The following is a 17,737-nucleotide window of genomic DNA, read 5'->3' on the forward strand; positions in this document are numbered from 1 at the left end:
TCCTTCTGAGAGGTGACATATGACCCCTCTTTGTTGTGTGTTGTGACGGCTGTGAAGATGGTTTTGATCACGATATGTGATTCAGTGCTGAAGGGTCAGTTTCGATTTTGCGGCGGGATCGCGAAATATAAGAATTATCTGTGTTTTGTTCGACATTGTTAAATATCTCTCTCTTTCTCTCTCTCTCTCTCTCTCTCACACACACACACACACACACACACACACACACACACACAAATCACATACACAACATTTTGCCAACAATTAATTCTTCCCATTGCAAATATTTGTTTTGCATAAGCGCCTACCTACAATGATAGGGAATCCAATATGTCAACATGTGGAAGCAGATACAGAGAATTAAACGTATAACGTACATAATAATGTGTAAACAGTGAATGAGATTATGGATAATGATATGATACCTTTGTCAGTACAACAATTAAGTTTGTTTATATGAATCTGGCGATAGAAAGTGAAACCATAATACATGCAAGCAATATTGTGTTTGGACATACTACTGGCATACACATATATTGAAAAAATAGTCTAAAATATACAAGCTAGGTTAGTTTTATTGCTATATATCAGACTTTCAGATACAAGAAATTTTGAGTTGAAATAACATAATCACATATCTACATATATACGTAGCTCATGTTGTGTGGGGGTGTGTGCTTATAGCTGATTTTGAAATATAAGTTTTAAGCTCTCTGCCAAATTCTGAACATGTTGTGTTTGCAACATACTGTTTTGGGAGAAAGTTGTTTATTGGCAATGTCAGGTGGCGGGGGGGGGGGGGGGGGGGGGGGGGGGCATTTAGGTGATTCTCCTATGTGATAGCCAAGCTGTTATGTTGTCCATCTCTCAAAGTTAATCAGAACAGTCTGTATCATTCATTAAAAAATACTGTTCAGTGTGAAGAGGGCCACCACTGCCACCCTGCTACACCTAAATAGCTCAGTCTTGTTTATAAATATTAATTTATGGAATTGCTTTTCTTGATGGTTTATATATATATATATATATATATTCAAGCTGAGAGTAATCTATGTTAAGCAAAACATTGGATTAATGGAAGGTGTCAGGGGCGGATCCAGAGATATTTTGTGACAGTCTTCCAAATTATCTTTGAGCGCATTCTCAACGAATTAAGCCAGGCTTTACAAAGCCGGTGACCTAAAAATGGCGGACGTACATGAAAGAAAAACCGCCTAATCTTTTAATAGTCTCTCCGCCTCCCCACACGTCGTCCCTGCGGGGTACAGTAATTAAATCGCGTCTCCGTTCGCCATGTGGAAGCTACCTGAGAAATATTAAGTGCGCATGCTCATCAGTTAAACTCGTGGTGAAGAAAGCATGGCGGCTGAAGGCGATCGAAGGAAAAAAGCTCTTCTGTTCTATTATCTTTGAAAACAGAGACGAAATAGGAATAATTTGGCCCGTAGAGCAGCAATGAATCGACTATCTACGGAGATAATATCACCAGAGATATTCACGGAAATATTAATGTTCGGAGCCGAGATTTAATTACTGTACCCCGCAGGGACGACGTGTGGGGAGGCGTGTGAGAGGCGGAGAGACTATTAAAAGATTAGGCGGTTTTTCTTTCATGTACGTCCGCCATTTTTAGGTCACCGGCTTTGTAAAGCCTGGCTTAATTCGTTGAGAATGCGCTCTTTGTTGATCCATCCTCCATTTTGACCGTCTTCCGACAGAAAAAATTAGATAGGCCTACCCGTCACATGATGTTAACTTAAAAATCTGACCATCTTCCAGAAGACCCAGAAGACGACCTAAATCCGCCCCTGGGTGTCACATGCTACTGAACAGCGTGACATGCCTTAGCTTACAATTGCTGAATATCTTACTTCCTGTGATGGTGCATATTGGAAAAAAGTAGCTTAAACCCAACTCTATTGATTGAGAAAGCTAAGGGTTAGGAAAACAATTTATATTGTAACTTAGTCCAAAGATTAATGCCTGAAGGATCAGGCAAATCAAATCTCGCAGTCATTTCTTTATTCACATCATTGTTTTCTTATCAGTAATGTTTAAGCTAGCGTTAACCCATTGACATGTTAAATATTTACAAGATTTGATCATATTGTGTACGTATTGAGAATTGTCCTACTGTGTGTGGGTTTGTGTACAGCTCTGTTCACTGTAGCCTTAAGTCATGTTTCTAGTCAAGGAATGGAGGTCTGATTTAGTACACACTAGTATTAAAGATGCATACAAAGTCAATTTTTTGTCACAAAAACCAACCAAATGCCAGCATATAGTTTCAAGTAGTATAACTAAGAGAATTACCAAAAGGCATTGTTTAATTTTACCCGAAAATGATGTTTGAACGGATTTTTCTGCTGGCATTCTAAGCTGTATGTCAATGGGGCAGGAAAGTAGGTCACGAACGTAGGTTAAATTTACAACCAAAAATTTAAAGAAAGGAGCAGTCTAAAGGTCTTTTATGGCTGATTGAGTGATCTATTCAGTTTATCCCTTGGCATGTCGAATAAAAATCTAGTAGAAGTGGTTTACATGTGTTACTGGGAATCCACGCTCCACCGATGCTCGGTTCGTATGTACCTTTAAGTCAGACCATCATCCCTTGACTGGAAATTCAACTGAAGCTCAGACAATGTGGATATTTCAAATCAAGGTCTCATGACTTGATTATTGTTTACTAGTACATACTAAGTTCAGTTCCCTTTACACAGGGCTTGGAACTGTTTAGGGAACAAATTTGCCCAAACTCTAACCGTAACAAAAGAAAAGCTGATATACTAGTATTAAATATTTTAACACATTTATGTATTCGATAATACAATAACTAACTGGTTTTAAACAAACCATTTTTCCTTGTGATTCATATTTCACCCAAACAGACTACTTACTAATGATTTAGCTCATGGTCAAAGTCAACTATCATTTTGGTCTGAAAATTTAGACCAAATTTCGGACTAAAGTTCTTTTAGGTGAAACGGGCTAAAGTGGACTAGAAACATGGCATGTTTTAGTAATGCTGATGTGAAGTGAGCCTGGAATTTGTTGATCCTGGAGATTGATTTACATTACAGAGGCTAAGCTGATTACAATAGATCTTTAGATCTAGACAGCTTTGATAGTTTAATACATAATGGTCTAGTAAGGATTATAAGATTCTTGAGACAGGTTAAAACCTTTGATTCAAGATAAATGATTTAATTTTTCAGTCATGCTTATCCAGATTATTTCAATTTTCACAGGAATCAAACTTAATTTTTCCCCCTTAGATATGTGGCATGGATTTTCTTTAAGACAACTAATAGGGTAAAGCATCTGAGCCAACAGGTTATCTAGAGCTAAGCTTCCAAAAATCAATGATAACAGAAGAGCTCTCTTTATTAAAACTCCAATCTTTTATATTTTATAATTGGGAAATTTCATACACACTGTTGCATTAACTTCGTATGAAATCAAATTTGTTAAAAATGTGATTTGCTCAATTAAATAAGTACAAAATGTGTAGGAATCAAAAGTCATTTTTGTTCCAGCTGGAAAGACCAATAGACATACAAGCAGCAGTTTGTGAGTTAATAGAATATTGTAAAAGCCCACATAATGCCTAATTATTGAAAGTGAACAATAAAATAGAATGCAGTAAACTTGTATAGACACAGACTAGTTGTAATGTGCCTAGACCTACTATACATGTTTACTTCACCAGCTGATACTTCCATGAGTACAACATTATTTTCAGTTTTTACTTCAAGATGTATTGCCGTGTACAGATAAGTAACAGGCAAGTCCGGATGGTAATTCTCCAGTATTAAAAGGTTTTCCTGGTTCAAATGATGCATAAAGTTATCAGTTCCTCCCCTCAGCACAGGTGCTCTACACATAAACTGCATCTGATAGTCATTGGTTTTTCACCCTGAAATTCTAAGGTTACTGAGTTCCAGCAGAGGCTGTTGGATGATGCAGGCTAATTACCAGTAAACTTTGAAACTTAGTGTGCTGGGTTCCTCACAGGGTATGATATTTTGGCGGTATCAAAAGAAAGGGGGGGGGGTAATTACAGGGGCAGACAGAAGCAGTCTTCTGGGTCTTCCAGAAGATGGTCAGAATTTTTTAGTTTACATCGACCAAGGAGTTATAACAGATGTTATAACTCCTTGCATTGACAGGCAACTAAATTTTTTCTGTTGGAAGACGGTCAAAAGTGGAGAATGGATCAACAAAGGTAATTTGGAAGACTGTCAGAAAATGCCTCTGGATCCATTCCTGAATTAAGTTGTCAAACCTATTTCTTTGCTGCTGTGTTATCTAGAGAGCTACCAGTAGGAGAGGGAAAATACTCTCCACAATCACTAGTACTCATCTGACCTTGAATTGCTTATTGCTTCTGTCAGTTTTACACAGTAAAATGTAACTGATGTCAGTTTCCTTAGTACTGACTGATGTTGATTGAACTCTCCCCTTTTTGTCTATTATCATTGGCATCAGGGGAAGTTTTAATCATCCATGCTAGTAGGTGTGTACTAGTGATGTATCCCAAATCAGGTCTGTGCCCTTTTTATTTCTAAGTTTTGTTTGCTTTTTAAAATAAAATTACAAAGGCAACTGGCCTGATTTTGTTTGAGGCTTTCAGGATATAAAATTACCCTGTGTTTTTTTCACTCTTGATTCCCTTTATTTATATCTCGATAAGCATTTAAAGACCGCTGTGTAAATGTCTTGAGCTTGTAGAAAATACAGCATGGACACAGAAGCAGAGTTTGACAGCCCCTAACATTTGCTTTTCTATTGGAAACTGAAAAGGAATTTCCTGAGTCAGAGAGTTGTTTTTCCATATTTTTTTCTATGGTCCTGAATACCATCTGCCTTTGATAAATAAATAAATAAATTGGCCATAGAGCAGGGCTGAGCTAGAGAGTCATACTAGTAAGCATCTGACCACTACCTTATAGTAGGTTTAGTGGTAGTAGTACCCCGGTTATAGTTCTGTAGTAACTAATTAAATAGACAAGAGCAGTAAGTGCAGGCCTCTTACACCCTGTGTTGGTATCTGATATAAAAATGACATGAATCACGTAGCACAGTCTTCAGGATATAGATATTTTGGTATTGCATAAAAAACCAGAAAGATTACAAAGGGAAGGAATGTCTGTTTCAGGATGATGGTTTGTCTGTGTTAAAAGAAAATAAAAGGAAGTTGGTGTTGTAAATTGTTAAGAAGTAGTTTGTGTTCATTTTTAATTTGAGGTTCCAATTAAGGTGAAAAGGATGGTTCTCTGACAGAGTTATGTTGTTTTTTTTTGTTTTGCACTTAGTTATCTCTCTCTCTCTATTTCTCGCTCTCTCTCTGTCTTACACACACCCATACATATGCACGTGTGCACACAAACATGCACATACACACACAGATGTAAATGCTCTAGCACTTTTAAATGCATTTTAAAAGGCTATACTGCTAGTAAATTTAAATTGAACAGCATAGTTATTCATGCTAACTCTCACAGGCATTCCGTACTGAAACTCTGACAAGAAGTTTTTAGAAAATAAAAAGAAAAACCTGTTTGTGAGTATGTCTGTGTTCCCTTATGGTAATAGGTCAAGCACATCAGTGGTGTTTTGCTGGCATCTGAAGATTATTTTCTTCTCAGTGATAAAATTTCCCCTATTGCTTTAGCCCCAGTTACGTCAGCAGGCTACTAGGCTTTTAGACAAAATAATAACAGAGATCTTTACAAATAAGGGTTTGTGGGTATAATAACTTCTTTTGTTTCATGAATAATTTAAGAAATACACTCAAAATGTTGAAGTTAAAACATATGTAATAGAAATAAATTGGAATATTAAAAAATACATGAGGATCAATTAAAGTTATATCCTTGTGTTTTTGAGATGCAGGCAAACTTAATGAACAAATTTCAAACCAATGTTACTTAATCAGGGCACATGTGGCCATATTGGCAAATTCCCCCTAACAAGGACTGCTAGCTGTAGCAAACCTAATGGCAACTTACAGCAGTGTTTGCAGTCAAATTAATATGGCATAACTAAAGGCACAGTTGCATCAAAGATAAATTGATAGAAAGCTTCAAAAATAAATGTTATTAGTGAATACACAGAGGGCACATGCATACTGTGTCATCTGGTTGTCTGATAACCATGCATTACTGACCATAAGCAGCCAATCGGATTTCAATCGACTCAGTCCACTAAGTCCAGCAACAGTAGTAGTACTAGTAAATAGACATAAAGATTCAACTGGCTAGCTTGTATTATGGCAAGAAATAGTAATTGCAGTCTGTTGCAGAAGATAATATGAATAGCTACAAAGTTAAGCTATGATAAGTTGAGTGAAAATGCAGGCTTTGTTTTAAGTGTGGGTGCACCTTGGGATCATAATGAGATTGGAGCCATGAAGTCCCCAGAAAGTTGACCTTGTGGTCATTAAGGTATTGACCTGAGGTTGTGTTTGTGGTGAGCAAGACAGTGTGGAGACTCAGATAAAGAAATAGGTCAGTTTCTACCCTCTTTCACAGGCTCTGGTTCAGAGGTTGAGACATTGCATTGGGAATTGATAAACAAGCAAAATGTTTTATGTTATGACTCAGGGGCGGATCCAGAGATATTTTCTGACAGTCTTCCATACTATATTTGTTGATCCATCCTCCATTTTTTGAACGTCTTCTGACAGAAAAAAATAGATACCCGTCAATGTAAACTTGAAAATCTGACCGTCTTCCGGAAGACCCAGAAGACGGCCTAAATCCACCCCTGTGACTGATAGTCATACTCAGACTTAAGTTGACTTGTGTACTAGTATAGCTAGCCTCTATAAACTTTTACAGAGTATCAGGTACAGAATTTTTTAAACTAAGGTTGAGTTGATGAAAGCTGATGTCGTAGAGGCTCTCACTGACATATTACATTGCAGAGAACTAGCTCAGACTTGTTTGCTTTAAACTACATCTTATTTTGAATAGAAACAATGTAGTTTAAACTGCGCACAAGTTCAACACATTCACAGTATGAACCACGTGGAGGAGTGATATTGCTATCAGATACCAGTAGTTCCTTCCACATATGGGATAATGTATATAGCAGAGAGTTCAGGTGCTCTACCAATCGTGGCCAATCTTCAACCAACTTTTTTATGGATATTTCATATAAAAAGGGAGATTCTATCACTATCAGTATCTTGCCTGTAATTTCTGATTAGCCTCCCGGTTTCCTGTGTCATTGATGGCTATGATTACTTGCAATATGAATCCTATTCAATTGAGTGATTAATACGGATCTTGCACAGAATAACATTAGTCCGGAAATTGGACTTAACTTTAAGACCGAAATGATAGTCTGCATGGACCCGGGGTAAATCAGTTAGTGTGATCAGTTGTGGCCCAGTTTTAAAAAATGAAAACTGTGCTTGTTTTATAGCAATAAAGAAATGGCTTATGAGAAAGACCAGTGGTTGCTTATCTTTAGCAGAAAAAGACCAAAAATTTGATCTTAAGATTTAGACCAACTTTGAATTTGCATGCTAAAGTCATATGAATCTGGCCCCAAGACTCATGCTAGCTATTTTAGCCTTGTCCTTTTTTAATGGTCAATCTTTATTTTCTTTGTTTCTTTTTTAGTTATTTTTGGTCAAATTGATAATCGATTTAGTCAATAAAAATGTCTGATCTGGGTAATATTATTTTGACATCTACTAGGCAGAAAGTAATTTCACCCTTGAATGAGCCCTGATTAGGATTATGTGCATTTGTCCTACATAACAGATTAATATTTGGAAATATTAATATCATTTTATATTACAAGAATATTTATGTTATCACTTTTTCATTGTCCTGTCAGAGGTTAGTAAATCACACAGGAAATTATTTTTAGTTTATATTGTTTTTGTTTTTATTTTGATGGATGAATTCAAAGTAATATCAGTATTCAGATTGCCACAAAAGAAAGAAATGATATGAAGACAATAGGATGGAGTAATTGTGATACAGTGCTATCTTTCCTGTATCAGCAAAGAGGATATATGGCATAGAGTTAGCTGTCGCTATTTTAAAACTATCTGACTAGATGGAAATTTTTTATGTACTTTGATCCAGGATAACTGTAATATTAAAGAAGCTGTCAAAATTTCTTACAATTTCATAATCATTTGATAACTTTATTTATTTATTTTATTATTTTGTTAAACTTGTGCCACTTAATTTATTAAAAACCCTTCAAAAAATTTTGTTGCATGTGGTGAAATGCAGTTGTATTATTTTATAGAATATTTTTTTACATGAACTTCGGGACCTTAAAAGGATACAGAGCCTATCAGTCAAGCAGTAAAATTTTTAAAAATAAAAATAAATTCCCAGTATGGACCAGCTTCCCTGAGGCTTTCTTCATAAAGCAAAATTGAGTCGATGCAATTTCCAAGAAAATGTGCCACACAAATGCTTTTGAGAACATTTGTCACAAGATGTTTGACCTTGAAAGAAGGAAGTTGCATGTGATGTACCAGAACAGCTGTTATGATTTTTTTTTTTTGTAATCTGATATCTTTCATCAGAATCTCTTCTGTTTGATGAGTAAAATATTAAGTCACAGTTTTATCTTATGCACATAATTATATTTCTATATATTTAAACCACATAACTAGTGTCCATAAAGTGATATAAAGTTCTAAAAATTGTCAGTCACAAAAACACTTCCATGGCAGTGTTCAACAACAGTCCTGACCTACTTTCAGAATTCTCTAACATGCTGCACTGACACCTCATTGGTGTGAGTTAAGTGATTGTGGTGATATTTGTTATAGTGTGATATTTGTTATTTTATTATGATGAATCCTTTTATTCATCATATGAATAAAAGGATTGCCATCCTCAATGGCAAATTACTATTATTTTTATAATATTAAAATAATAATTTTATTCTATTATTATTATTATTATTATTAATTAATTAATTAATTAGTTAAATTTATATTTCATGTTTGCAGTTCCCATTTGTCAGATGAAAATTAAATCAGAAGAAGCGAGATGTAATGGCGGGGGTTGAGTATCTAGAATCTCACTCTCCCACCATCACCACAATGGCGTCAGGGACCAAACTGCAGCAGACGACAAGAGACTCACAGTCCAACCAATCACAATCAACGGCGGGAAATTCACAGCAAAACGGCGATGTTCCCCACGAACGCCATCGTCCAAGACGAGTGTTCAGCATCATCCGAAGAAAGATAAAAAACTACAGTAGAAATTTTGCGGAATTCGTTAACAGAGATGATGCGTACAACTATATCCCTCCGCCTGCATTTGCAATAACTAGTCCCGATCGCGAACACATTGAATTGTCTCATTTTGATGAGGGAGGAAGGGAGCCATTAGGAAAGATCGGTATGGGACATAACTTTCTGCCTGTGTATATGTCCTCTCCAACATGGTGTGACCAGTGTGGAGATTTCATATGGGGACTCTACAAGCAGTGTCTGCAGTGTCAGTGTAAGTACTTACAGCTTTCTTAATTCACATTGGATGAGTTTCTGGTGTGCATTCTATGCTTTCTTTAGGAAAACTTCACTTTCTTTTTCAGTCAGGACCAAAATGTTCAGAATGTTTAAAGTTAATTGAAAATGCTAGGAAAGTGTGTTTGTGCATATGCATTGTGTAATGTGTAAGCTTGTGTGCAAATGTAAATTCTTGTAGTGTGCTAGAAATATCCCAAGAAACACAGAGTTATGGGTGAAAGCATGGTGAAAGTACTCCAGTAAAGTCAGGAAAATTCTGTGGTCCATGATATTGTTCATATTGGGGTGTAATATGTAGTCATTGTTTTAAAATCAGAACGCATGTAATCCTGTTGTTTTTAAATCAGTTAGCTGCGTAACATGAATGTGACGTTGAAACAAGTAATCATATTGTTTGAAACTGAAAACAAAACAGCAGATAAACCTGTTGTTTAAAGTTCCACATTGTTAAATTCCACAACAGATGCTCAGAGATTTTACTGTTATAGAAAGATGTGGATTAATATTGTGCTAGGTGAGCTGGGGTGTGACTATCACAACACATTTCTAACTGTCACAACTCACTTTTCTCAACTGCTGCAATTGCTCTGGCACAGCTACCATAGATGTACTTCTTGTTGAACACATGCCCCAACTCTCCAGATATGAATTTTAAACATTTACTGAAAATTATTATTTTTCATTTTTTGTGTAACTACCACTTTTATATTTCCAAAAAATTATTAACTTATTTTACGTAAACTGATATTTTAATGTAATGTTTTACCAAATATATGTATATATATGATGTAGGTTTCCCATTGTACTAGTGTATTGACAAAAACTAAATGGTTTCTAAAGAGACTAAATGTGCTTTTCTACCTGTGAAGCATGACTTATTGACCCTTCCTAAAAGGGGCTTTGATCATATGACCGACTTGTTAATATGAGCTGCACAATTTCATTGTGAAGAGTATAAAAACCTAAATGTTAAGATTCTGACGTGTACATTACAAAAAACATTGTGCTGAAGACTTTGTTGTGCATGTTAGTATCTATAGACTCAGTCTATTTCCATATATCATCAACAGACTGTTGACTACAGATAATTTTCGCAACCAGACTTCAGCTCATCTGTCAATACTATAGGCCATTATGGAAGAAGACATGTTCTTCCGTCTCATTTGAGTACTTCATGTTTCAGCCATTATCGCCTGGGTTTGTTTTTTTCTTCCTCAAGTTATTTATATTTTTCCAAATCAATTTTAATCAGCAAGACTAATTTCTTCTTTTCTTCTTTAATTGAATTGTTTTTGGAGCATATTTCACTCCAGGCATGAGCTCAATAATTCTTTTTCATTCCTATGAATTACATGTGGAAGCCATTACTGTGATTGCTTCCCTTGGGGTTGAATATTATCTGATTGGTTCCTCTGGCGCATGAAATGCATGAAAAAAACAAAACAAAAACATTGCTTGAAATTGACTATAAAGTATTAAAAGTATATTGGCTCATTTTAATGCACTTTGTATAAAAAGGCAAAAAAAGCAAAAAAAAAAAAAAAAGACATTTGTGGGTATGCTGTGATGTAAAGTATTAGGTAATACACAATATACCAAGAAAATAACCAAGTTTTTGTGTTGTGATTATGTGATTACCCAAACAATCCACTTTTCATCCCTTAGAACATCCCTTTGAATTTCATACATTTCACACAAGCTTCTAATACTTTTTCACCACTTTCACTTTCACTGATATGCATGAGGATTGGGATCCCAAAAATCGATGAATTAAGCAGCCAAAAGATGTGCCTTCACTTGGAACAGTTGAACTCTTGGTGGTTGTATTGTGGAATAAGTAAATAAGTGTCTGTAGACATATTTTCCAGTCCCTATTTCAGAGTGCTTGCATATGGGTTGAGCGCAGCTGAGTCAGGAACATTCAGCACAAAATATCAATAATCTGTAAAATCTTCTATGTTGGAGACCAATTTTTCATCGTATTTATAGAATTTTCTTTGGCTTTTTTTAAAACTTGGATTGAGGGAAATAAAAGGTCTCATATTCTCAAATTGTGATAATGATAACATATATGAGAATTCTAATTGTACTTAAAAATCCTGAATCTGTAAGACAAATTAAAAGGGAGCAAAAATAAAAGGATTGTGAGCAGTCAATTGTTTTGCGCTGTTAGGACACATTTCTGGAAGCCTGATGTGTTTTGCAATGTCCATGTTCTTGTAGATGTAAAGATCGTTAGACCACTGCATTACAAGTTGGGCTGTAGACAGCTTTTGTTTTGCCATATTTTTGATACCACAAGTGTTCTTCACACAGTTAAGGAAGCCAGACATTTTGGATCACCGCACTGTTGTACAATCAAGTGAAACACAGAATTAGATATGACTGAATCATATTGTTTCATGTATTGGCAAGTTTTTTCCATTTAAGAAAAGTGGTGATACGTAGAACATGGGTCGATAAAGTACTGATGAGGTTATAAGTAAAATGGTAATGGTATATCTTTTTCACATTTTCACAAACGGATCACAAGTGGACGCCTCCCTCTTATAACAGCAAATATCAGGGATTATTTTGAAGAAATGGGACTTCAAAAATATGGATACACTTCTGAAATTGGAAGACTTTGGACAACAGTTTTAAGTGGATGTGTTTACATTTTCATTCTATGATTTGGGATATAAATTTTGATATAACAATATTATAAAAAATATTACCATGGGCCATACATGCTGGGAATGGTTAGCCCTGCTGTCTTGTACACTAGGTGAGTGCAATAGAATAATTTTCAATATATCGTAATTTTTACTTCCTAATGAAGTGGGTTTGTTAGTTTCTTTATTTTAGTAACACAAGATGTCTCAAAACCTTTGCATTTTTAATGAAAATTTCGACACTTATTCAGCAGGGATAGAAGAATTTATAACATCTCCATATTTTTTTAACATAATGTTTATTTTATTATAATGTCCATTTTGCCATGGCGGAGCTCAGTGGTATTTGAGTGCACCCTTGGAGTGCTCTCTGGTTAAATGGCATGGGTTCTGAGTCTGTCTGGCAGACCTCTCTTTCCAGAAAGGTAGAAAATGTGGAACCTTCCAAGACCCACTGATACAATATAATTGTAATTCATTAATTTGATTTAGTCATAGAGCAAAATATAGCAGATTGGTTTTACTCCCACCTTTTTGAAATATTTGCACAGCTAATTTTTTCCTCTAAGCAGATTGGTTTGATTATTGGTTTGACTCTTTTTATTATCTAACCCTGTTGTACAATAGCTGATCATGAGTTTGAGAAATTTTCTGTACCTACAAGACATTTCTGATGTTTGATGATATCCTGGCTGACTTTATATCTCTGGAGACAATTGTTGCAAAATGGTTCTGCTCCTGGTTCAAAATTATTTCAGCCATTTTGTTTGCTCGTTGTTAATATCCTCTCTCAGCATAGTGGGATATTATTGCCTTCCTGAAACCATTTGAACAACAAAATTAACTCATCAATTCATAGAGCGCCCCAGAAGTTGTAGATAGGAAATTTGCAGGAGGAAATATTTGTTTTAAAAGAAAGTGAGATGAAAAATTAATCCGAAGCAGATATTAAGACTCCTTATTTATCAAGAACTTAGATGTCATTAATACTGTTTACATAGAGGTATGCTGCCTGCACTTGAAAATGTCTCAAAGTCATATTTTCTCTGCTTGCATATCCTGCAAATCTACTTACTGGTATATTTCTCAGAACAAATATGAAACCCCTGAAATAAAGTAAGTGATATCAATAAATCCTTGTAACATGTACAGATTGATAAAGAGGTGTCAGGATATAGAACAAAATTATTAAATTAAAAAATGGTGTAAAACTGCAAAACTAAATGCAGCGAAGGGTTAAGAAAAATTCGAGAGTTCATTTTTTAAGGAATTTGATAGCAGGAAAATATCAAATAAAATACCTAAAAATGCATCATCATGTTTAAAAAAAAACACCTGCTCTAGATGACCATTTACCATGCAATATCAGAATCTGTCCAGGTGACCATGTGATGAAATGGGGTCATGTTACCCTCTAATATCAGAGGCCCACTGAAATACTACACAAAATCACACTATGGGCTTTCCACAATTTTTGTAACAGACTACTAGCTAGTGTGACCTGTGGTCAGAGAGTACCGTAGGTCAATTTAATGACGGGTGTGGAAGGGGAAATGCCATTAATTAAGGTAGACCAAGAAAGTCCCCAGGGCTTCATGAAAGGAGTAATTAGAGTTACTAATGGTTATATTGAATAATGGGAGCCATGCTGTTATGATTTAGAAGCTGTCAGCAGGTAGCAGAATATGTTTGATGTTAAAGTGATGTATTTGGGGAATAATTTTGTGGTGCCTTATGAATACAACAGCAACTAATTACTCATTTAAATTACATGTTGTTTCACACTCAAAAAAAATGAAATCTGAAAACAGCTTACTCCATCTTGTAGAAGACAGTGAAATAAAAGTGTACTCTAGACCAACAACTGTCAAGGTAACAATTTGCAGCGCTAATATTATCCAATAATGGTAAAGATAACATTTCAAACTTAGATTTTATTGGTTGATTACAGTAAGGGATAAAAGATAAAAGCACTTAATACCAGCTTGTGTGTTGTACATTTTGGCAGATATTTCCACAGGTAAATTGCAGCACTTGCAGCAGTTACTCAGATGAGACTGTTAACCGAGCATCTGCATTTTTGCAAAAATAATAATAATGTGTGGATTTTACCACCACCTACCTCAGTCAGAATAAAAATCAATGTCTGGGACTGTCATGTATTAGTTCCATTACTCACTGTAAATGTAAAGTGATGATAAGGGAATTGTATTTCATACAGAACAGACTTTGCAAGATGTGTGTGATGTAACTTTGTAATAGCCATATGGTTCCTCATGGTGAACAGCATGTGTGTGTGTGTGTGTGTGTGTGTGTGTGTGTGTGTGCATGCCTGCAAGCCTGTGTGTGAAATATGTGAAACATAATATGAAAGTTGTATCTTGGAATTGAACCCAACACAGAAACAGGTTGATTCATTATTTTGAAAATAAACAAATAAATATATAAATTAATTGTTAATTTGGAGGATTCAGATACCTGCGCTGTTATTCTCTTGGTATATTGAAGAATTTGGCAGGCAAATGATAATAGTCAAATTGAAGTAGCTTTTATTTATAAGAACATCTGAAAAACAGAAATCATTGCAACAAGTCCCTTTCGTAGGGTTTCTATAACAAATTTACACATACCGGTACATGTAATTTGTAATTTCTACAAGACTCTTCAATAAGCAGCCTCTTGTATTTTCAAAATCAAATTTCTCCCCGTTAACTACTTTACTACGTACCATTGTTCACAACAAGATAAACAACAGGACCACTCATTTTGGATACTAAAATTTGGGTACAACACTACTGCTTATACGTATAGTGTGTATTAAAGAGAGCAAATGTGTGTATGTCATCAGAAATATATGGAGTACAAAGTAATGAAAACTGTGCACAGGTTCTCTACATACAGGTAGTTAAGGGATATAGGTGAGTGGGTAATTGCACTTTACTCAAGCCTTGCCTTCAGACATGAGAAAAGGTTCCGCTGTTTCTTATCACAGACAACTAATACAGGCCTTAGGGCCTGGTTAAAGATATTAGGGCCCTGTTAAGGGATAAGGAATGGAATTTCAACTCTGTCCATGTAATGGCACTGTTTTGAACTGTGGGGCCCAGTGATGTGGGTTTTTATGATGAGTACAGAGTTTCAGGAATGATGAATTACTGGCTGCTGCTTTTGCTGGATGGCATTTACCATAAATAGGTGCGCGGAAATGGGAAATATTGTCTGAAACTTCATCTTTTTGGTACTTCATGTGACCAAAAATTGTCTTTTGCTGTTAAAGCACTTTTAATTGTGGGGCTTGGGGAAAAAGATCAGAAAATTGGATTTCTAGGCAGTAGATTGCATGGTTTAAATTGTGAAGTGCATATTGCTCAAGTTTGTTTTGAGTTCCACAGATTGTATTTCACAGTTTGAGGCCTCAGTGGAGGATTTGTGTTTCAAAACAGATCTGAAAAAGCTGTGAGCGGCAGACTAATATTACTGTACAGTACAGTAAGTGATCAGCCACAACATCATCAGATTCGCAGCAAAGATTTGATAAATTTTGATTAGTTATTCAGACCGGTTGTGAGCAGATGATCATTTCTCTCAGTTTCCAAGGTGACATAGCTACAAGGATATCTTCCAGCTTGTCTTGAAGTTCAGAAAGTATATAGCTGGTCTAGAACACTCTGGAAATGGCTCTCTGTTGATCTTTAAAAACCAGTCATCGTATGATCTTCCAAAGAACATTGATTCATGGACTAGTTTTAAGGCCAGGAAATATCTATCACTGTGTATTCCTACTTTCTGAAGGTGAAGTGTATGACTAGATAGGGGTGACTCATCAACATTTTGATCTTATGAAACCCTTACCACCAGTGTGGTTCTTGTTGAAGTGGTAGAATGTGTTGAAAGCAGGGGGTCAGTTAGACTAACGGGACAAAGAAAAAAGAAAAGAAATATTTTTCGGAAGAGCGCTTTTGACCAAGAGGACTTCACCAGAGACTTGAACAAAACTTGAAAACTTTTTGACAAATTGTCAAAGAAAATATTCTTCATATTTAACCAGTGACCATCATCCAGAGGAGATCATATTCAGTCACATGACAAGGCATTTTACTAGGAAGACATATTAACAGGACCCATATTAACCAGGAGCTACTATACCTTGAGCCTTCAAAGCACAGGATCTTTACAGTGATATTTCACGGAAAAAAGAACTCTGATATTTCCAAATTTATCTCACCTGGTTACCTGTGTATATTTAACTCACCTTGGCGCTTGCTGCATCTGGTTTGCTCTTATTGCGTCAGTGTGAATACTAGAGTAATCTACACTGGAATTTATCCATTAGTAACTGTATGAATTCATCACAGTACTTTTAGATGAGATGAGACTGCTGCTTAGTATATAACTTGGGAACTTTTGAACACTGGATTAATTGTATTTCACATGCACAGGGAGTGACCATAGACTTAAACTGCAGGTTTTACAGGTTGTATGATATCTAGTACCATAAGAAGTGATATATACTGGGACTCTTCTTTGACTTACACATACTTGATTTATTGTCCTGTACCAAGAGGCACGCTTGGTGAAAAATATATCAGCAGACCTGTCTGTGTTTCTTGCCATCAGATTTGGCTGAAAGCTGACTGAAGTTGTGATATTACTACGAAGAAACCGTGCTTTTGTTGTGTGTTTTCAGCCTGTTCTGTAGTGAATCATGAATATCAGTGTTTCACTAGGTGGAGGGCGCCCAGGAGGAAATCGCACCAGCCTCGCCAAACAGCTTCTACAGGAGAGGAAAGGTGACAGCTCCTTTGAGTTCAGAAGTAAAGGCACGAGTGCTCTGGGTCGGCACCACCGAACAAAACTTCAAGATGGTGCTCTTGACTTTGACGACTGGGATGTTGGTACCAGTAGGAATAGGAGAAATGTAGGAAGCTTTTTCGAGTATTTGGATGACAGCGCCAAGTCAAAAAGCGAGGACAGTAGAAAGCATGTATCTGAGGTGGATTACTCTAGCCGTAGCTCAAAAAACAAAAGTGGACTGAGAGAGTTTGATGTGGATACAGATGACATGTTTGCATCCAAAACAAAGTCATTTTTAAATCGCTCTGGCAAGAAACATTTTGATGATGATGATGATGATGATCTAAGGGGCAGGGGCAGCAAGTTGCATAGATTAAGAAGCCGTGAAAACGCAGCATATGAAGATGAAATTGATAGCAAAAACAAAAACTTATCGGAGAGAAAAAGGGGCGATTTAGCTGAAAGAAATGAAGGTGGTGGCATTGTCTCCTCATCAAAAAGTGAAAAGAAAACAGTAAAGAAGTCTTCAAAATCTGAAAATGTGCAGCGCACTATAACTAAGGATGGGAAAACGACCACTACGAAGGAGGAGTCACATGATAGCAATGAAGTCAAGGAGGAACGAAGTGATGTGAAACAGTTTCGAGAGCCTGGCAGTAAGGCATTGGCAGTTGGCGGTAGTGCTGAAGAAAAATCAACCAGCATTGTGAAGAGGGAAGAGAAGAAAGAGGGCAAGAAGCTAACAGAGGAAGAATCAAAAGGTAAAGAT

The 17,737-nt window shown here is 36.1% G+C and overlaps 1 protein-coding gene and 1 long non-coding RNA gene across 2 annotated transcripts in view; one reads left to right on the forward strand and one right to left on the reverse strand.

The window, feature by feature from the left end:
- The window catches only part of LOC106174755 (ras association domain-containing protein 1-like), a 52,233-nt gene that overhangs the window by 287 nt on the left and 34,209 nt on the right, over positions 1-17,737 (forward strand). Inside the window, exon 2 of the mRNA XM_013556432.2 lies at positions 8,993-9,494. Within this exon, the coding sequence (XP_013411886.2) occupies positions 9,038-9,494 (457 nt within the window). The 5' untranslated portion in view covers positions 8,993-9,037. The remainder of the gene's footprint in view (positions 1-8,992; positions 9,495-17,737) is intronic.
- On the reverse strand, positions 9,739-13,283 carry LOC147760990 (uncharacterized). Its single transcript, XR_015334934.1, has 3 exons — positions 13,250-13,283; positions 12,836-12,991; positions 9,739-10,932 (listed from the first exon to the last, which is right to left on the reverse strand). It is a non-coding gene; the product is annotated as an uncharacterized LOC147760990 (long non-coding RNA).

Source organism: Lingula anatina, chromosome 6 (assembly GCF_051362555.1).
Source record: "Lingula anatina isolate TDL-2025a chromosome 6, LinAna3.0, whole genome shotgun sequence".
Classification (NCBI taxonomy): domain Eukaryota; kingdom Metazoa; phylum Brachiopoda; class Lingulata; order Lingulida; family Lingulidae; genus Lingula; species Lingula anatina.